The sequence below is a fragment of the Protomyctophum parallelum genome (assembly GCF_964188405.1).
Source record: "Protomyctophum parallelum genome assembly, chromosome: 18".
NCBI classification, from domain to species: domain Eukaryota; kingdom Metazoa; phylum Chordata; class Actinopteri; order Myctophiformes; family Myctophidae; genus Protomyctophum; species Protomyctophum parallelum.
The window spans coordinates 43,119,915-43,142,983 of record NC_139716.1 but is presented as its reverse complement, the minus strand read 5'-3'; the positions used below and the strand labels follow the sequence as shown (position 1 = coordinate 43,142,983).

Sequence of the window (23,069 nt, the reverse complement as noted above, 5' to 3'; positions counted from 1 at the left end):
GCTGACCCGGAAGCGGAAACGCTTTCTCACCCGCGTCACGTGCGAGGGACAATGCGGAAGTGGTGGTAGAGACGCTACTTTGTTGTCATGGTTGTCACTGACGACGGAGAAACGGGAAAGTCCTTTATAACCTTACCTTAGTATACCTTTATAACTCTATTGATGAAATGAATAAATATGGGCTACAAATACAATGTAATTGGCTCCGTACGATGCTGCCCTTTTTTTGATTGATTGAAATATGTATTAACAGTTTGCAGAATTTACAGTACATTTTAAGCACAAACTCAATACAAAGACTGTTAACTGTGAGTGGACGACCCAATTAAGCATTACACTTGTTTACAACAGGGTCCACATTGTTCAATTCATCAAAACATTTAGAGACATACAAACATTTAGAGACATACAAATAGACATTTCTATGTATTGATTGATTGATTGAAATATTTATTAACAGTTTGTAGAATTTACAGTACATTTTAAGCACAAACTCAATACAAAGACTGTTAACTGTGAGTGGACGACCCAATTAAGCATTAGGCCTACACTTGTTTACAACAGGGTCCACATTGTTCAATTCATCAAAACATTTAGAGACATACAAATAGACACTTCTATGTAGCTAAAGAACAGAACAGGAATTCATCATAAAGGAAGCAAAAAGGGAAAAGATACATATACAGTGAGGGGAAATGGGGCGGGGGGGGGGATTCAGATTTTACAGGGGCCAGTTTTGAATTGCAGTCGTCCGTAGGTGCCCTTTGAGAGCGGTTTTGAAGGAGTCAAGGGATTCACATGTCTTAATGACTGTTGGTAGGGCGTTCCACATTTTGGTGGCATAGGAGCGAAAATAATTTAGTCCCTTGTTTGTGCCGAATCTGGGTTGTACATGGTTTGTTGCACTCCCTCTGGTGTTGTGGGTGTGGACTTCGTTTACATTAAGGAAGTATTTAGACAGGTAGGCCTACATGGGTATCTTGGTGGTGTATCGAATCTTGTGGACCAGACCCATTGCAAGATGCTGTACTCTGTCGTCGACCCTAAGCCATCCCAGCCTGTCAAAGTGGGCAGGGGTGAGGTGGGTTCGGGGGGTGAGGCCAAGTAGGAGCCTGACCAGTTTGTTTTGGGAGGTCTGGAGCCTTGTTTTAAGGGCCTTTGAGGTGCTCCTGTGGACAAATACAGCAACTGAAGTGCAAGCGCCAAACTTTGATTGATTGATTGATCTTTATTTCACAGAATGCAGAATCAGAATGGGTATATAATATATTTCAAACGAAAACACAAGTCAATACAAAAACTGTTACTGTGGAGTCTGTGGACGACCCCATGATTAAGCATTAGCACAGGGTCCCCCCTGTTGTATACTACCTACGGAACCTGAAATGTACCCATTCTGCATAGCCTACTGTGGAATACAGAATTCAATCAATCAAAGTTTGTCGCTTGGACTTCAGTTGCTGTATGTGTCCACAGGAGGGCAGCATCTTGCCATGTTTGAATCACAGCTCACTCAAAAATGTTACTTTTCAAACTCCTATCCTGGTTTAACAAAAATGAAAGCCTGGTACCGAGGCTAATCCTGGTTTAACAGATCGACTGATCTTTGTTAATTCCTCTAGTTCAGTGCTTCTCAACCACTGGACCGTTATGGAGTCATCTCCTTCAAACTGCTCTCAAACAAAGATATCTTTTATACTGGCGGCTGCAATTCGAAATTGGCCCCTGTAAAAAAGTTATAGCCTACTGTACTTTATTTTTCTTTTCTTTTTTTTCCTTTCTTTTTAACTGTAGCCTATATATGATGACTTCTGATTTTCATAGAAGTGTAGGCCTATATTTGTACATCTTTAAATGGAAAATGGAGGGCCCTGATGATGTAAACAACTATAGGGCCTATAGTTCTTTTTTCTGGTTTTATGATCCTCTTAGCAGTTTCTGTATTGACCTGTAGCCTACTTTGGTTTGAACTGTACCATTCTACAAACTGTTGAATGCAGAATAAATAATGGCCCTTAAGCACAACATACAGAACTAGAAAGAGGCAATTCTGGGAAATTGCAAAGTGTGGTTGCCCACATCGCACCCGTCGAAAATGGAATTGCTTTTGGCTCTGCGTTGATTAAGCCACCCTCGACATCTGATTCAGATTTGGGATGGATCGGACATTCCGTGCGTGAATTGTGGCGTTTTTTGTAAAATAGGCCCCTCCCACTAACTTTGGAAGACGATTACGGCCGAACGATACAGAAGATCTAAATTCTGTCTGTGCTGTTTTAATGGGAGATCATGAGAATCCCGAGATCATGTGTACTGATTTTTGTGAGATTTGGTCAAAAGCAAAAAGCAAAAAGTGTGTTTTGAACAAAATTCTAAATGGCGGGAAATCTATCTAGACGCAAATGGGCGTGGCCTATATGGGGAGATGTGTCATGACCCAAGGAATCCAGGGAAAAATATTTTTTATTTTACGACCTACGGTTCAAGAGTTATACCCCAAAAGGTAAAGTTGGCTGTTATAGCGCCACCATGAGGCCGACCGATATACTTCTAAGGTAATTAATTTTAGTAATTATTATGAATCTCTCCTCCAAGTCTTGTAAGTATAGCCCTTATGGTCTCAGAGGAAAAAATACTTGAAAGTGAGTTTTTGCATTTTCCCATTCATGTCTATGGGGAAATTTAATGCACCAATTAATTCATATCAATTAAACTATCCAACAAATGTCTTATCCCAATACACGCACACGATTCCCGATGTAGCCCGTCGTTTTGACATATGGCTCGAGTGTGTGCGACAAAAACTGTGGGAGGTATAATGCGGCAAAATAAAGTTTATCTATAATAAAAAGGAAAATAAAAGGTCACTAAAGCAATAGTATGGTTGCCCTCAGGGCAACCACACTAATAATAAAGTGTTACAATTACTAGAGTCTGGTTGCCCATTCGGGCAAACACACTAATAACAGCAGGAAGGCATGGGCCACAATCCACCGTCTTGGCAAAGACCACACCACCCATAATTCACAACGGTCACAGCAAACTCTATTGCATCACAACTGGTGTAGTTATTGGATGGAGCCCGCACACCACCAAAAAAAGAAAAACAACATACTATATAGTATGCCCTCCGTGACCATGGACTTTAGCCTTTCGCTTTTCTGCGATTTAACCTTTTTTCAAATCCTCAACAATGATGAAGAATCGTGCACTATAGCGTGCCACTTAATGACCTTGACCAATATCAATGACCTTGAGCAGTATAAATTACCTTCAATAAGACTAGTAAATTACCTTGACCAGTATAAATGACCTTGACAAGTACAAATGACCTTCACCAGTAGAAATGACCTTCACCAGTAGAAATGACCGTGACCAGTATATGACTGTGACCAGTATACATGACCTTCATGAGACTAGTAAATGACCTTGACCAGTATAAATGACCTTTATAAGACTAGTAAATGATCTTCACCAGTATAAATGACCTTGACCAGTATGCGGTCCGTGACCATGGACTATAGCCTTTTGCTTTTCCTTGATTTTCACCTTTAAAAAATCCTCAACAATGATGAAGAATCGCGCACTATAGCGCGCCGCTCAATGACCTGAGACCATGGACCAATGAATGAAATACAACACATTGAGCAGGGCACTGCAGGGAGTTGAACCCCGTTCCGGTAAACCAGAAGTCCGACACCAGTGCCTTAGTTTTTGTGTTGTTGTTCATTTAAAGGTCCAGGTGTGCATACGCATGTGCGCCTGTGCGTGTGTAGGTGCATGTGTGCATGTGTGTGTGCACGCTTCAATGACCACTGTTGGACCCAATGGCGATCAAGGACCTCAGGGAGCCACCCATAATTCACAACGGTCACAGCGAACTCTGTTGCATCACAACTGGTGGCCAACAGTCGTAACCAACACCGCCGCCGACCCACAGGAGAATACCATCGCACAGTGGTATCAGACCAACCACAATCAGCCAGCCCTCAAACCAAACCATTCGACCTAGAAGAACTCGAAACCCGGAAAAGCAGCAGGGATTGATGACATACTGGCAGAAATTATACAGCACCTGGAACCTAACACAAAGACCTGGCTCGTGGGGATGCTGAACACATGCATGGCACAGAAAACCATCCCTTCTGTCTGGAGAAAGGTCAAAGTGGTTGCAATCCCCAAACCTGGCAAAGACCCATCATCCTCAAAGAGCTACCGACCCATTTCCCTCCTCTGCATCACCTACAAGAGAGGCTGCTACTCCAACGCCTCATACCACTCATAGACACCAAGCTGACTAAAGACCAAGCTGGTTTCCGTCCCGTCCTGTGCTGGACAGAGCTCAACCTCACCCAACACATTGAGGATGGGTTTGAGGGAAAACAAATAACTGGAGCAGCAACTGGATGGCGAAGCAAGCACGCAGGCAGCTTGTGCCTGCTTGCGTGCCTGCCTGCCTTCCTGCCTGCCTTCCTCATGTGGAAACTGCATAGTTGACTTTGTGTGTGTCTTTCTTTTTCTGTCTGTCTTTCTTAGGATGAAGATCAAGGTAGACGCCGTTGGAAGGCTCAACACAAGCCGATGCCCCTAGAGATCCATCCCAAAGCTTCCCTCAGGGAGCCCAGCAAGCCAGCTAGCCAGCAAGCCCGCCCAGTCAGCCAACGCAGCCAGCAAGCTCTGCCAGTCAGCCAGTGTAGAAAGTCAGGCTGACAAGCCAGAGCATATCAGCCCTTGCAGTCCGCCATTGCAGCCATACCAGCCTTGCTCAGTCAGCTCAGCCAGGCCTCTCTCGAGGCCTGGCTCTCTGTCTGCCTGGCCCGGTCTGCCCTGCCCTGCCTTGCAGCAACAGAACCAGCCTTGCTAGCAAGCCAGCCAGCTCAGAATACGAGCTCAGCAAGCCAGCGCAGCTGGCAAGCACGCAGTTAGTCTTAACCAGTTTCAGACAGGCAGGCCAAGGCAGACAGACAGGAAGACCGAGGCGCCTAGGCAGGCAGACAGGCCAGGAAGGCAACAAAGTGCAGGCAGGGGGACTATCCGGCCTAAGGCTGCGCTGCAAGGGTTGGAGCCTGGCCAGCTCCTGCTGATCTCCGCTGAGTGGCTGTGGCTGCACAGTAAGGCTGCAGTAACCTAGTCTGGGCTTGTTGCTGCACTGGCTTGCTCAGCTCGCATTCTGAGCTGGCTGGCTTGCCAGAAAGGCTGGTTCTGTTGCTGCAAGGCAGGGAGGGGCAGACCGGGCCAGGCAGACAGAGAGCCAGGCCTCGAGAGAGGCCTGGCTGAGCTGACTGAGCAAGGCTGGTATGGCTGCAATGGCTGACTGCAAGGGCTGATATGCTCTGGCTTGGCAGCCTGACTTTCTACACTGGCTGACTGGCGGAGCTGACTGGCTGCGTTCGCTGACTGGGCAGGCTTGCTGGCTAGCTGGCTTGCTGGGCTCCCTGAGGGAAGCTTTGGGATGGATCTCTAGGGGCATCGGCTTGTGTTGAGCCTTCCAACGGCGTCTACCTTGATCTCCGTCCTAAGAAAGAAAGACAGAAAAAGAAAGACACACACAAACCCAACTATAAAGCTTCCACCTGAGGAACCGAGACGCGAAAAAAGAACTGAGCGTCACTTGGGATGGTCACAAACTCTCCAACCATACCCACCCCATGTATCTTGGAGTTACACTGGACAGGACACTCTTCTTCAAAAAACACCTGGAGAACACAAAAGCCACGGTCAACACCCACAATAACATCCTGTGAAAACTAGTGAACTCCAAGAGGGGCGCAGACCCACAAACAATCTGTGCAACTGCCATGGCCCTGTCTTTCTCTACAGCAGAGTATGCCTGCTCAAGCTGGAGCCGATCACGTCACACCAAATTGGTCGACACAGCCCTAAATGACACCTGTCGCATCAACACGGGATGCGTCAAGACAACACCTGTCCCGTGCCTTTATGCGCTAGCCGGCACCTCCCCCCGCACATCAGACGACTGTGTATCGCTCAAGATGAATGGAGAACACAGGAGATAGACAGTGAAGTTGGGAATGAACGAAGGAAAGTCTGGAATGAAATGATAGAGAACACCTCACACACACACATAGTTTCCTTTCGTGGCTGTTTACATTCGAGGGTCGCCGGTCCTCTCGAACGGAACAGTTTAACGTCATGCCCAGGACGAAAAGATATAGAGAACACCAACATGACAAATAACAGCAGGAAGGCATGAGCCACAATCCACCGTCTTGGCAAAGACCACACCACCCATAATTCACAACAGTCACAGCAAACTCTGTTGCATCACAACTGGTGTAGGTATTGGATGGACATCACAGGTATAAAAAAACAACGTTCTGTATTGAAATACTGACAACGTTTCGATCTATTTGATCTTCATCAGGTCATGTGTACACAAAACATACACTTTTATACTAAGGGAGTGCCTTACCACTGTGCGATGGTATTCTATGTGAGTCGGTGGCGGTGTTGGTTACAACTGTTGGCCACCAGTTGTGACCAAGACCGCCACCGACCCACAGGAGAATACCATTGCACAGTGGTATCAGACCAAGCACAATCAGCCAGCCCTCAAACCAAACCCTTCGACCTAGAAGAACTTGAAACTGCAATGGGAAAGTTGAAACCCGGAAAAGCAGCAGAGATTGATGACCTACTGGCAGAAATGTTACAGCACCTGGGACCCAACACAAAGACCTGGCTTGTGGGGATGCTGAACACATGCATAGCACAGAAAACCATCCCTTCTGTCTGGGAAAAGGCCAAAGTGGTTGCAATCCTTAAACCTGGCAAAGACCCATTATCCACAAAGAGCTACCGACCCATTTCCCTCTGCATCACCTACAAGGCTATATGAGAAGCTGCTACTCCAACGCCTCGTTGCCACTCATAGATACCAAGCTGACTAAAGACCAAGCTGGTTTCCGTCCCAGCCGCTCCTGTGCTGGACAGAGCTCAACCTCACCCAACACATTGAGGATGGGTTTGAGGGGAAACAAATAACTGGAGCAGCATTCAGAGATCTCTCTGCTGCCTACGACACTGTCCAACACCGCACAATGGTCAGGAAAAGCCTCCTCAACAACAGGCGCTTCTATGTCCAGTTAAATGACCAGAGGAGTAAATGGAAAGCCCAAAAGAATGGCCTCCCACAAGGTAGCGTGCTCGCCCCCCTCCTTTTCAATATCTACACAAACGACCAGCCACTACCCAATGCCTAATGCCAGCATTTCATCTACGCCGACAACCTCTGCATTACGACCCAACAAGCAGACTTCCAGAAGATTGAGTCTGTCCTTGAAAGTGCCCTCCAAGAAATGTCAAGCTACTACAATACAACCACCTGAAACCCAACCCATAGAGAACACCTCACACACACATAATTTCCTTTCGTGGCTGTTTACATTCGAGGGTCGCTGGTACTCTCGAACGGAACAGTTTAACGTCATGCCCAGGACGAAAAGATATAGAGAACACCAACATGACAAATAACAGCAGGAAGGCATGAGCCCCAATCCACCGTCTTGGCAAAAACCACACCACCCATAATTCACAACGGTCACAGCAAACTCTGTTGCATCACAACTGGTGTAGGTATTGGATGGAGCCCGCACTTCACAGGTATAAAAAAAACGTTCTGTATTGAAATACTGACAACGTTTCGATCTATTTGATCTTCATCAGGTCATGTGTACACAAAACATACACTTTTATACTAAGGGAGTGCCCCCATCAACCAATCAAAACACCACATTTTGGTGCCCCTCCCATCACTGCAGGTGTGACACGTCAACCCTGAGTGAGTAGGTGGGGACCCAGACATATTGATGTAAATATAGTCTGTTCAGAAATGTTAGTGCCTCTCATAGAGCTTGTAGGTGATGCAGGAGGGAAATGGGTCGGTAGCTCTTCGGGGATAATGGGTCTTTGCCAGGTTTAGGGATTGCAACCACTTCGGCCTTTTTCCAAACAGAAGGGATGGTTTTCTGTGCTATGCATGTGTTCAGCATCCCCACAAGCCAGGTCCTTGCGTTAGGTCCCAGGTGCTGTATCATTTCTGCCAGTATGCCATCAATCCCTGCTGCTTTTCCGGGTTTCAACTTTCCCATTGCAGTTTCACGTTCTTCTAAGTCAAAGGGTTTGGTTTGAGGGCTGGCTGATTGTGGTTGGTCTGATACCACTGTGCGATGGTATTCTATGTGAGTCGGTGGCGGTGTTGGTTACAACTGTTGGCCACCAGTTGTGACCAAGACCGCCACCGACCCACAGGAGAATACCATTGCGCAGTGGTATCAGACCAACCACAATCAGCCAGCCCTCAAACCAAACCCTTCGACCTAGAAGAACTTGAAACTGCAATGGGAAAGTTGAAACCCGGAAAAGCAGCAGGGATTGATGACCTACTGGCAGAAATGTTACAGCACCTGGGACCCAACGCAAAGACCTGGCTTGTGGGGATGCTGAACACATGCATAGCACAGAAAACCATCCCTTCTGTCTGGGAAAAGGCCAAAGTGGTTGCAATCCTTAAACCTGGCAAAGACCCATTATCCACAAAGAGCTACCGACCCATTTCCCTCCTCTGCATCACCTACAAGAGAGGCTGCTACTCCAACGCCTCATACCACTCATAGACACCAAGCTGACTAAAGACCAAGGTGGTTTCCGTCCTGGCCGCTCCTGTGCTGGACAGAGCTCAACCTCAACCAACACATTGAGGATGGGTTTGAGGGAAAACAAATAACTGGAGCAACATTCAGAGATCTCTCTGCTGCCTACGACACTGTCCAACACCGCACAATGGTCAGGAAAAGCCTCCTCAACAACAGGCGCTTCTATGTCCAGTTAAATGACCAGAGGAGTAAATGGAAAGCCCAAAAGAACGGCCTACCACAAGGTAGCCTGCTCGCCCCCCTCCTTTTCAATATCTACACAAACGTCCAGCCACTACCCAAAGTAGTAGTACTGGAATGAAATGATAGAGAACACCTCACACACACATAGTTTCCTTTCGTGGCTGTTTACATTCGAGGGTCGCCGGTCCTCTCGAACGGAACAGTTTAACGTCATGCCCAGGACGAAAAGATATAGAGAACACCAACATGACAAATAACAGCAGGAAGGCATGGGCCACAATCCACCGTCTTGGGGAAAAAATAGCTGATCAATAAGCCCCAAACGTGTTCCACTGCGACGCGTTTTGAGCTTGTACATCGGCTATTTTTGCTACAACAGTAATATGCAACGTGGCCCTCTGGAGTGAGAGTGGAAATATAGTGGACTGTGGAAATATAGTCTCTATCGTCAAAGTTGCCCACCCCCATTCTAAACACTACAACATGCAGAGGAGAAGTCATAACAGAACCATCTAAACACTACAGCATGCAGAGGAGAAGTCATAACAGAACCATCTAAACACTACAACATGCAGAGGAGAAGTCATAACAGAACCATCTAAACACTACAGCATGCAGAGGAGAAGTCATAACAGAACCATCTAAACACTACAACATGCAGAGGAGAAGTCATAACAGAACCATCTAAACACTACAGCATGCAGAGGAGAAGTCATAACAGAACCATCTAAACACTACAACATGCAGAGGGGAAGTCATAACAGAACCATCTAAATACTACAACATTCAGTCATAACAGAACCATCTAAACACTACAGCATGCAGTCATAACAGAACCATCTAAATACTACAGCATGCAGAGGAGAAGTCATAACAGAACCATCTAAATACTACAGCATGCAGAGGAGAAGTCATAACAGAACCATCTAAATACTACAACATGCAGAGGGGAAGTCATAACAGAACCATCTAAATAGTAATACTACGACATGCAGTCATAACAGAACCATCTAAACACTACAGCATGCAGAGGAGAAGTCATAACAGAACCATCTAAACACTACAACATGCAGAGGGGAAGTCATAACAGAACCATCTAAATACTACAACATTCAGTCATAACAGAACCATCTAAACACTACAGCATGCAGTCATAACAGAACCATCTAAACACTACTCTGTTCACCTCTAGTCGATTATTTATTCAGCCACGGACCACCATTGTGAGCATAGAGTATATTATGAATAGAGAAGGCACCCAGAGGAAACCCTGAGGCGAAATGGACATAGTGGCCGAATGAAGGTATTGCAGCCTGGCCCCAAACACATGAACGCGCTGGTCCGTTGACTATCATTGTGCACGTTCACGACGGCAGCACGCTAGCTAGCTAACGAACTAGCGTGCATCCCAGAATGCTCTGTTCCTACTGTGTTGTCTTCATATATGTTACTACTACTACTTTATAAAACCATGATCCAGTAGCCGATTCGTTAAGCCGATGGTATGTGAACATCCGGGCCCGGGTTCACTTCCCAGTCGATGACCGAGTTTATTTTCTTCTTAACAAACACAACACTGTTTGTTTGCATCAAGTCGAGGTCCTTTATTCATTCCGTATCTGAGCCACGGGACCACCATTTTTAGGCTCAAATACTGAATGAATAATGGACCTCGACGAGAAAAGCTAAAACAATTGTGCTAGTTTGGTAAGAATGAAGCTAACTCTCAGTCCTCGATGGGGACTCGAACCCGGGCCCTGTTGTCTACAAGGCGCCGAGAGTAACCGTTCGGCTACTGGAACTGGGTTTTACAGAGTGGCACGAACATAATATATAAACATCACAACAAGTTAACATAAAGTGATCACAGATGTTTGAACAACAACAACGTTAAGTATTAAATAACATTGAACGTACCTGCTTGCGGCGGACACGACGACGACCGACATGGTGACGTGGCAAAACAACACTGAGCAAAACCCCCTCCACGCGTCTCTTCCGTATTTGAGGGGGGGCGGCACTTCCTTCCGGGTATGACGTGAGGCCACGCCCGCGAGGACGTGGAGCTTTCTTGATTTGAGGGGGGGCGGCACTTCCTTCCGGGTGTGACGTAAGGCCACGCCCGCGAGGACGTGGAGCTTTCTTGAGTAAGACCCGGAAGCGGGTTACGTCACGGCTTATAAATAGTCAATACAGACATGAGTCCCCTTCCTGGCAGAGTCCTCAGTGGTCTAAAGGTCTAGACACCCGACTTTGAATATAACTTTATATAACTTCACGGGTTCAAACCCCTCTGATGTTTTTCTCAATCATTGATTCACAATACCAGAATGCACGTTTAATCATAATACATAAAGCAGACAGCCCTGTGATTAAACCTTCAGCATTACACTGCAACCCCACTGTGGCTATACCTTTTTATTCACAATGCAAAGTTATTGTACTCCTAATAATATATCATGGTGTAGTCTAGCTCTGGTTTGATTGATTGATTGAAATATTTATTAACAGTTTGTAGAATTACAGTACATTTCAAGCACAAACTCAATACAAAGACTTAACTGTGAGTGGACGACCCAATTAAGCATTACACTTGTTTACAACAGGGTCCACATTGTTCAATTCATCAAAACATTTAGAGACATACAAATAGACACTTCTATGTAGTTTAAAGAACAGAACAGGAATTCATCATATAGGAAGCAAAAAGGGAAAAGATACGTGAGGGGAAAGGGGGGGGGGGGGGGGGCGGTGGTCCATAGCTCTAATGGGCATTAGAACTATTATGTGCTGTAGTCAGTCAGCACAGTAGATTCATATTTGTTAAAATTGTGCCAAACTGTGTTCAATTAATTGCCTCTTCTGCTACAATAAACAGCAGTTATACTTATTATTGAGACTCAGAGAGCATGTTGACATGAATAGCTTAGCATATCTGTGTTATAATGAATGGGTTTGATTGATTGATTAAATTAATATTTTATAAAAAAATGTAGAAGTAGGCCTACCGTCAAAACAAAATAGGGTGGAAGATGTCATTTGGACCCCCGTCTTTAGGGGGCTCAAGGTTCAGGGACCCCCAGGGACCCCCCGGGACCACCCAGGGACCCCCAAATGGTAACTGTCATTTCTCAACTGTTTTGGACGGGGGTGGGCTCGTTGGAATCGTGTCGCCCCCCTGGGGGCGTCTTTAGGGGGCTCAAGGTTCAGGGACCCCGAGGGACCCCCCGGGACCCCCAAATGGTAACTCTGTCATTTCTCAACCGTTTTGGACGGGGGTGGGCTCGTTGGAATCCCCCCGGGACCCCCCTGGGGGCGTCTTTAGGGGGCTCAAGGTTCAGGGACCCCCAGGTACCCCCCAGGACCACCCAGGGACCCCCAAATGGTAACTGTCATTTCTCAACTGTTTTGGACGGGGGTGGTCTCGTTGGAATCGTGTCGCCCCCCTTGGGGGCGTCTTTAGGGGGCTCAAGGTTCAGGGACCCCGAGGTACCCCCCTGGACCCCCCAGGGACCCCCAAATGGTAACTCTGTCATTTCTCAACCGTTTTGGACGGCGGTGGGCTCGTTGTGATTGTGTCGACCCCCTGGGGGCGTCTTTAGGGGGCTCAAGGTTCAGGGACCCCGATGGACCCCCCGGGAACCCCAAATGGTAACTCTGTCATTTCTCAACTGTTTTGGACGGCGGTGGGCTCGTTGGAATTGTGTCACTAATCAATCAAAGTTTGTCGCTTGGACTTCAGTTGTTGTATGTGTCCACAGGAGGGCAGCATCTTGCCATGTTTGAATCACAGCTCACTGACATTTTTTACTTTTCAAACTCCTATCCTGGTTTAACAAAAATGAAAGCCTGGTACCGAGGCTAATCCTGGTTTAACAGACTCGACTGATCTTTGTTAATTCCTCTAGTTCAGTGCTTCTCAACCACTGGACCGTTATGGAGTCATCTCCTTCAAACTGCTCTCAAACAAAGATATCTTTTATACGGGCGGCTGCAATTCGAAATTGGCCCCTGTAAAAAAGTTCCTACTGTACTTTCTTATTTTTTTTTTAACTGTAGCCTATAGGCCTATATGATGACTTCTGATTTTCATAGAAGTGTAGGCCTATATTTGTACATCTTTAAATGTTCTGATTGAAAATGGAGGGCCCTGGTGATGTAAACAACTATAGGGCCTATAGTTCTTTTTTCTGGTTTTATGATCCTCTTAGCAGTTTCTGTATTGACCTGTAGCCTACTTTGGTCTGAACTGTACCATTCTACAAACTGTTGAATGCAGAATAAATAATGGCCCTTAAGCACAACATACAGAAATATGCTTTTGGTTTCAAGATAATGTTATTGTTGGCGTGCGTGTGTGCGTGAGAGAGAGCTTTGGAATTTCCATGAGTTCAAGTTAAGACTCAGCCCTCTCACACACACACACACACACACACACACACACACACACACACACACATACACACACGCACACGCACACGCACACGCACACGCACACGCACACGCACACGCACACACACACACACACACACACACACACACACACACACACACACACACACACACACACACACACACACACAATTTAATTTCCTGTCTGTGACTCAATAGAACGGCTGTGATTGTGAACTTTGACCCTTATTGTTCTGTACAGAACATGAAAGAATATTTAATGATGTATTATGATTGTATAATTAAAAAACATTTTAATAAATATAAACTATTAAAACGTAGATCCTATCTACTTGCAACATCCTCCTTCGACAGTCTATTAACGAGACATTAAAGACCTTATTATGTCAGATCATATTCAATTAAACCAACTAAATGATACAAATATTGATGAGTTTATCATTGAATCCATCAGACATAAAAGGTGGGCAGGTACGGATTAACCACCGCAATTCTTTTTATTTATCATTTATTTTTTACCTACATTTAACACAACAGCCAATAAAGGGTCTCAAACCCATGTAGAGCGCGGCCCAGTTTCCCTGAAGGGCCCCTGAGAGCCAAGGGCCCCTGGGCCACGGCCCCACTGGCCCAAATTGGCCCTGAAGGAGGGTGATTCTACAAATGCCTTCTAAAAGATAATTCAACATGTTCAGAGATTAAAAAAATAAAAGCTTTTAGATCTGCAAGGCCAAATAAACAACTACACTTTGGAAACAACAACCAACGGACAACTTTACACGTTCACAGAAAAGCAAGTCTGAAGTAAGTTAATGCACAATTTGCAAACTAGATATTCTTTTGTCATAATATTGTGATTACTTGCCGTGTATAACCACTATGGGCGATGCAAGACAAGGCATCTCAGTTACAGGGGTGGAAAAAGTACTCAAATGTAAAGAAATACTCTTTTGAAAATAACAGATCAAAAGGCAGCATTGTGAGCTTGTAGATCTGCTATAAGGCCAAAATGTATACAGGGGCTGAATTGGTTAATGTATATGTTTTGTAATAATAATAATCAAAAATCTACAACGTTTTCAAATAATTGTAGTGGAGTCGGTAAAAGTACAATATTTTCCTCTGAGATGTAATGGAGTAGAAGTAAAAAAAAAAGTATTGTAAATTGGAAATACTCAAGTAAAGTACAAATACCTCAATATTGTACTTAAGTACAGTACTTAAGTAAATGTAATTAGTTACTTTCCACCACTGTGTAAATGCTAGACGTATTAACCTGCTTAAGGTGATACAACACGTAATATGTTGAATGTAGAAACCTTGAATTATCCTCTATCTGAAAAGTGTTTGTTTCATAAAAATCCACCGTAGACATGTTATGAGCTACTTTTGATTGATTGATTGATTGATTGATTGAATTTATACTTTATTAGGCAGAAAAAGAGTTTGACCATGATGAAGTTTGACCAGATGAAGAGCCTTGGCTCGAAACGTCGTCAATAAAGTATAACCTTTGGAGCAGATGAGTGTGTATGGGTTCGTTTCTCTTTTTCTAATGCTCCTTTTGAACCCAGCACCTCTACCAAGTGATGTGCGTATTCTTCTATTAGTCTTTGTATACTTGGACAGAAATGTAAACGGTACAGAGTACAGTCAAACGCTTCAAGGCCTCATCTTACCCCGCTATCTGCATTTTTCTGATCTTTCAATTGAAAACATTTTTAACCCATTCTGACCTGAGATCAGATTCATACGAGGTTTTCCACTGGACACACACTGGTCTGATGAACCCATTCTGACCCGAGATCAGATTCTAAAAATGCCGATTTTTCAATTTTTCAAAAATGGCAGACCTACAAGCTCGTATCGCGCCACTCGGTGGCGCGATACGAGCTTGTAGATCTGCTATTTTTCAATAGATAAAGCATAACATGATGCTAAATAATTTAGTTCAACTATAGCCGATCTGCATCTACACGTTGAGAGCTTGTTGATCGGCTAGTTGGAACTATTAAAATGTTTTTCAAAATAGTAAAACAAACTCAAATAGGTTTATAGCCCCTATAGGATACCCCCCCAAAAAGTCCTTGCGGTCATATTTCCATTCAGGTCCTGGGTATTCAATTCATGTGCATGCCATATGCTAACGTATACATGTGTGTGTGTGTGTGTGTGTGTGTGCACGCACACACAACAGCAGTTGCGTGCCAATAAAGGAAGACAGATTAATTCTCAGGATATCGGATACCACACAAACACACCTGATGACCTCTCTCTCTGTGTGTGTGTGTGTGTGTGTGTGTGTGCATGTTTGCATGTATTGTGTAGTGAATTCCACATTCAAAGGACTAGTTGTATCATATATCACACACAGCCTGTGTGTGTGTGTGTGTGTGTGTGTGTGTGTGTGTGTATGTGTGTGTGTGCACGCGTGCATGTGTTTAGTTGCATAACTTAACTATCTCTGCCAAACATCTGTTAATTAAAATTAAATTAAATGAAATGGGTCTTTCCCATGTTATAAATTCAACACACATGCACGCACACACACACACACACACACGTCCGTGCCAAACTATTTGAAAGAGAAAGTTGCCCTCTGACCTCTCTGTCTGTTTTGTTTCCGACGTTTCTCACTCGAAACAAATTAGATTTTAAATCAAATATTTTCTCAGTTTCATTAAACACCAATAAAACAAAGGATTTTGAGAGACAGAGTATCTCCAGATGCTGTAAAGCTCTCTCTCTCTCTCTCTCTTTCATGAGTCCGCCACCCTACCCCAAACCCTAAACCTAACCTCACAGGAAGCCACAGGGAGCCACGGGTTTAACCGGCCACGTATGTCGGGAGCCACGGTGTCTAATGCTTGTCGGACTGTTAGTATGTCAAACCAACGTATGCACCCGCTACATAACATCTAGGCTATTATTATTATTACTTGCGCAAGCAGAGCGCGCAAGTAATAATTTCGCCCGGTCTCTTCCGCCGTGACAGCTGTCCCGCCATTCGATGTTTATGCAGCAAATTGTGCCTGATCTGCTGGGACCAGAGTACGTGGTGTGTATATGTATGACTAGCTCTTAATGATGACGTAAGAAATATGGTCATTTGTGGTCGTTTGGTCCCAGCAAACCAGGCACAGATTTGCTGTTTTCTTGCATAAACATCAAATGGCGGGACAGCTGTCACATATTTTGGCGCAAAGTAACCACAGTATACCGCTAATCAACTTACAACTACACACTCTATATAGTATATGTATATGTATACGTATGTCCTACGTCATCATTTACAGCTAGTCATACGTATACTATATACATAATCAGTATAACATAAAATAGCAAATCTGTGCCTGGTTTGCTGGGACCAGATTACACAAATGAAATGACCATATTTCTTACGTCATCATTGAGAGCTAGTCATACATATACACACACACCACGTACTCTGGTCCCAGCAGATCAGGCACAATTTGCTATTTTATGTTATACTGATTATGTATATAGTATACGTATGACTAGCTGTAACTGTAGCTGTAGCTGTTTTTGGCGCAAAAAGGTAACAAATAGTTACACCTACAGCGGTCGAAAGTACTTGCGCGCTCTGCTTGCGCACTAGTTGGCCATTTATGGCCTACTAGTGTGCAACAAGCAAGTAGTTCTAGTTATATAAAAGTTTGTCATTACATTTTTATTAAGCAGCTCAAATACAGATATTGTATTTATTTAAGCTCAAATAGGCCTACAAATATTGTACTTTTTAAAGCTCAAATACAGATATTATATATTTTGACTCTTTGGACACAAAGATGTAAAAAAAAAAAACATATTATGAATTAGCCCTATTTTTAAATGCAGTGAAAATATCAGATCTTATCTACATAATGTCAGATCTGACCATAAATATCAGATCTTGTACAGTACATGTGATATTTTCAAATGTTGACTTTGGTCACATGTCCCAAGAGTCGCAGGAAGCGCACGCAGCCGCACACACTCAGTCACACACACACACACACACACACACACACACACACACACACACACACACACACACACACACACACACACACACACACACACACACACACAGTGTTGGTTCATCTTTATTATGATTGGCTGAGCATGTCGTTATAACTCTAATTAACATATTCATATTTTTCATTTATAACAAGAACTTTTTATTTTTATATATAAAAGTACAAAAGAAGATAAACACCTGCTGGGCTGTGGGGATTTATATCACCATGGCAACAACTGATGTCACAGGAAGAGGAAGTTAAGACACTAATACGGTCAGCTTCCTGGAATTCAGTTTAAAATGAAAATGTTTCAAACTAATTTTATTTACCTTATAATGTGTCTGCTATTCTAAGTAAAAAAAAAAGTGCACAGATAAAGTGACATCACTTCCTCTTCCTGTAGAGATCAGCCAATAGGACGTCGACAACGATTGTGAATCGGTTAACAGAACACATCAATGGCAGCAGTCTTCAATGTGAAGACTATAAGTCCTCCCATAATGCAACATTCCAGTCAATGTGAAGGCTGCAAAACATCCCATAATGCAACATTTCAGTCAATGTGAAGACTACACATCCCAGAATGAAAAAGTCCAGTCAATGTGAAGACTACACAACATCCCAGAATGCAAAAGTCCAGTCAATGTGAAGACTACAAAACATCCCAGAATGGAACAGTCCAGTCAATGTGTGGACTACAAAATATCCCACAATGCATTGCTGCAGTCAATATGAAGACTACAAAATGTCCCACAATGCATTGCTGCAGTCAACGTTTAGACTACAATGTGTCCTTTAGTGATCCTTAGTTCCTACCTCTTTGGGTTGCTTTGCTGCCATTGGCTTATTGTGGTTAAAGTGGTTTGAGTGACAGTTCAGTCGACCAACCAGTGTCTGAATCGCTACAGGAACTACACAACGTCCCATAATTCAAACAGTCCAGTCAATGTGAAGACTACAGAAAACTCCCAGAATGCATCATTAAAGTCAATGTGTGGACCAGAGACATGAAAAGGCCTCCTTGGGCTCTGGAGCGTGTGTCTCTCTCAGGAGGCCAACATGGAGGCAAGCTTTCCCCAGGTTCCTTGCGAAGCATAGCGGAAGCTTGACAAGCGTCCTCGCGTGTCATGGAAGGGAACGTTCATTAGGCCAAATGTTTTCTCATTCCAATAAAGCTCCTTTGAATTGAATTGATAAGTTCTGGAAAAGTAGTCCCTTGAGTGGCAGCGACGCAGCGTGCCTTCCGTACTTCCGCTTGACTTCCTCCTTACACTGGACACACATTGCTCCAATGAACTGAGGCATCTATTCTTCTATCTGATGTGAAGACTACAAAACATCCCATAATGCACCAGTCCAGTCAATGTGAAGACTAGAAGTCCTCCCATAATGCAATGGTCCGGTCAACATGTGGACTACAACGTGATCCTTTAGTCCCTCCCTCTTTGGGTTGATACTGTGTTGCCATTGGCTTATTTAGTGGTTTGAGTGACAGCTCAGCCGACCAACCAGTGGCTGAATGAATCACTACAGGAACTACACAACTTTCCCATGATGCAACAGTCCGGCCTGACGATAGATTCTGCGCTGCCATTGGCTGATTTAGTGGTTTGAGTGACAGTTCAACGGAGCTGAAGCTCTCTATGGCAGTGGTTCCAAAAGTGGGGTCTGGGGACCCCCAGGGGTACTTGAGGGAGTTCCAGGGGGTCCCCCAGCTAAATGATAGTTTGGAATCAAATGGACCCTGATGGGTCTGTAACTCTGAACAAATGGGGGCTAATTAGTGTCGATTTGGGGGTCCTTGAAATGAAAAGGTTTGGGAACCAACTGCTCTAGGGTTAGAGAGCTGTTCCACAACACCCCACGCACTGACATCCATAAAATCAATATTTTATTATTATTGATTATATTTTGATCGTTGAACGTCACAGATCAATACGTATAAAAAATACAGTTCCTCTGGCCCGCTTGCAATACCCTCACGGACCACCAGTGGGCCACAGGCCACGGGTTGACAACCTCTTTACTGTCCTACATGAACAATAAGAACCCTGCCTACCAGTGACATCAATGGTAGGCATGGTTTCTGAACCAATGAGAACACAGAGTGAGCAGACAGACATGATGATGTCACTGGTAGGCATGGGTTTCTGAACCAATGAGAACACAGAGTGAGTTTAGACGGAAATTATGTCACATTATAATGACCTCGCACTGGACAGCCAAATGAGCCAATCAGCATCCTGCTCCTCCATCCAATAAGGAGGAGGGGGCGTGTCCCTAAAACCTGTGCCATCATAAAGCTCTGTTTCGCTTTAAGGCCTGCCATTGGTCCGTATTGGCAGAAGCGGGCAGGATCTCCAGTCCTCAGGGCCGTTGCAGGGATTTGATTGGCTGGCTGGCTGGGTCTACGCTGTATCCTGAGTTGCTGTGATTGGTCCGTACGGCCAGGACGGTCGGAGCGAGGCTTGCAGTTGGTTGGTCAGAAGGGCAGGGTGGGCGAGCTCTTGTTTATCCTGAGTGTTTGAATGGACGAGAGAATCTTCTTCTGATGACCGGCCAAGGTCACGCCCACTCTGAGCAGGTCACTATGGAAACAGACATTATGACATCATTATGACATCATCACAGAGGTCACGCCTACTCTCAACAGGTCGCTGTGGGAACAGGCACAAACATCATGACATCATCATAACACTTCTGTTGGAGTGATTTGATTGGAGTGATTTGATGGCTACTGGTTACTAATTTAAATGGCCTTATGTATATGCCTTGTGAGCTTGTAGATCGTCTATTTTCGGTATCAGAAATAACTTTGGACAGCTGGGAGACTTTAGTTAAACTTGCAGAGCGACGCATGACTTTACCCGGGTTACATCTTCTGATAGTTGTACTTGAACGTTGACATGAAATAATAGTATAATATGGTGTGTGTATATATATATATATATTACGATTATAATTTTTTTACTTACTCTGCAGTGAGGTTCGTAACTGTTTCCAGATCAGTGAATCCAGCCTGGATGAAGTTCACTTCATATCGACTCATGTTGATCAGCTTTAACCATTCACACACCGATGAGCAGTGAGACAGGCGAGGAACCCTCTGGTCCAACAGAGGCTGAGACGGACTGAGAGACAGACAGGCAGAGAGACAGGCAGACACAGACAGACAGGTGTAATTTAATAATACAGATTACACAACATTTCAGGCAAGAACACACTGGGGACGGAATTCTTTGACGTCGAATTTTTGACTTCCGAAAAAGTGAATCGAGCAAATGTACTCATTGGGAGATGTAAAGGTCAGAGGTCATTTTGTCGAATTGCAAAGTGCAAAAACTGCGGAAAATGTCAGAACCCGTACGAAAAAACAAGAAGGGGTCCACGCCCCTTTGGGCTTGACCACGAATAACAATAAATAACAGTTTGTCTCTCTCACCCTGGTCCCTCGGCTCGAGTGATCTTCAAGGAGGCGGGGTTTCGTATCAGCCTATCGAGCGCGGCGACCACGGCGCAGAACCGCGGCCGATTGGCTCGTTCCTTCTGCCAGCAGTCCAGCATGAGGGCGTGGAGGGAGGCGGGGCAATCCGGAGGGGGCGGTAACCTGTAGTCTTGTTCTATGGCGTTAATCACCTGGAAAACACCAATAATTAATTAATAAGTGAAATTGGAGACGTCCAGTACAGTAGCAGTCCCTCCTGGTCTCCATTATATCTACAGTAGCTCTTGCCGTGATGCCATGTTTCTTATTCACCTATTATTTATCTTATGCTGCTTAGCCAACAAAGGTGCAAGCATGCAGCATTATTAATTATTAATGAATGTCATAGCTTGCTGTTAAGAGCATGTAATGTAATCACAGCCTAGCTCCTTCTAACGCTAATGGACTAGAGCTAATCATAACCCTTAGTCTTGTAAAGACCTTGAAAGGAACTGTGGTTGACAAGATCGCTACATTTCTTTTCATCCAGAGCCGTCGGCTCTCACCAACTAAAAAATCACAAGGTGAATGAATGCCCTATAACAGACAGACAGACAGGCAGGCAGGCAGACAGACAGACAGACAGACAGACAGACAGACAGACAGACAGACAGACAGACAGACAGACAGACAGACAGGCAGGCAGGCAGGCAGACAGACAGACAGACAGACAGACAGACAGGCAGGCAGGCAGGCAGACAGACAGACAGACAGACAGACAGACAGACAGACAGGCAAACAGACAGACAGGCAGACAGACAGACAGACAGGCAGACAGACAGACAGACAGACAGACAGGCAGACAGACAGACAGACAGACAGGCAGACAGACAGACAGACAGACAGACAGACAGACAGACAGACAGACAGACAGACAGGCAGACGTCTTACATCCTGGTTGCTCATGTCCCAATAAGGTCGCTCTCCGTATGACATCACTTCCCACATGACGATGCCGTAACTCCACCCATCACTGGCCGACGTAAACTTCCTGTCAATCAAATCAATCAACGTCAGTAACACAAGTCTCCATGTCGCTCCAGTTGTTTAACAGAAAATAAAATGTTTTGAACAAAGAAATATCACCCCGAATCAAATAAATATCACTCTAAACCAAATAAACATCACCCCAAACCAAATAAATATCACTCTAAACCAAATAAACATCACCCTAGAACAGCAGAACTGGTCCGTATCAAATAAATATCACTCTAAACCAAATAAACATCACTCTAGAACAGCAGAACTGCTCCGTATCAAATAAATATCACTCTAAACCAAATAAACATCACTCTAGAACAGCAGAACTGGTCCGTATCAAATAAATATCACTCTAAACCAAATAAACATCACTCTAGAACAGCAGAACTGGTCCGTATCAAATAATCATCACTCTAAACCAAATAAACATCACTCTAGAACAGTACTGATACTGGTCCGTATCAAATAATCATAATGACCTGTAAGCTATGGCTTCCGGAGCTGTCCAGCGAATAGGAATCTTTCCTCCCTGAAAGAGACAGACAGACAGACAGACATTTGAGACATGAGAAATTATTAACAAAAACTTGGTCACAAAAAAATGAATCTAAATCATCTAAGCATAATTATATAGCTTGCTGCTTAGCAGAAATGGAAATAAAAAAAGAAGTTCTAAAGATATTCTTAAATATATCTTTATGAACGGAAATGGCAAACAGATTATTCAGATTCCGGTGTAATTCCAGACATAGCATACTATATAGCATTCAGAGATTCCGGTGTAATTCCAGACATAGCATACTATAGCATTCAGAGATTCCGGTGTAATTCCAGACATAGCATACTATAGCATTCAGAGATTCCGGTGTAATTCCAGACATAGCATACTATAGCATTGGGAGATTGTGGAATAGTTTGTCTGGCTACGCAAGACTATACATTGGGAGGTGAAGCGGCGAACAGTCGATGCCAGCGTCCTCACTTCTCACATTCACACACCGACGGTGGCACAGCCAGCGTCCTCACTTCTCACGTTCACACACAGACGGTGGCACAGCTCACACCGACCGACTCACTGGAGGCGATGTGGGGTTCAGTGTCTTTGCCCAAGGACACTTCCACATGTGGACAGGAGGAGGAGCCGGGATTTGAACCGGCCGACCCACGGATCATTGGACGGCCTGCTCTACCTCCTGAGCCACAGCCGCCCCGATACATACATATGATTATTTAACCCATTCTGACCTGAGATCAGATTCTAAAAATGTCTATTACATCCTGACAGTTTCATTATTAACCCATTCTGACCTG

At 44.5% G+C, this 23,069-nt stretch overlaps 1 protein-coding gene across 1 annotated transcript in view; it reads right to left on the bottom strand.

Annotated features, from left to right (window-relative positions):
• Window positions 1–17,361: 17,361 nt before the first annotated feature.
• Window positions 17,362–23,069, bottom strand: part of ephb4b (eph receptor B4b) — a 41,514-nt gene continuing 35,806 nt past the window's right edge. Inside the window, 5 exon segments of the mRNA XM_083789298.1 lie at window positions 17,362–19,881; window positions 20,269–20,424; window positions 20,736–20,929; window positions 21,669–21,768; window positions 22,238–22,287. Of these exon segments, the coding sequence (XP_083645424.1) occupies window positions 19,776–19,881; window positions 20,269–20,424; window positions 20,736–20,929; window positions 21,669–21,768; window positions 22,238–22,287 (606 nt within the window). The 3' untranslated portion in view covers window positions 17,362–19,775.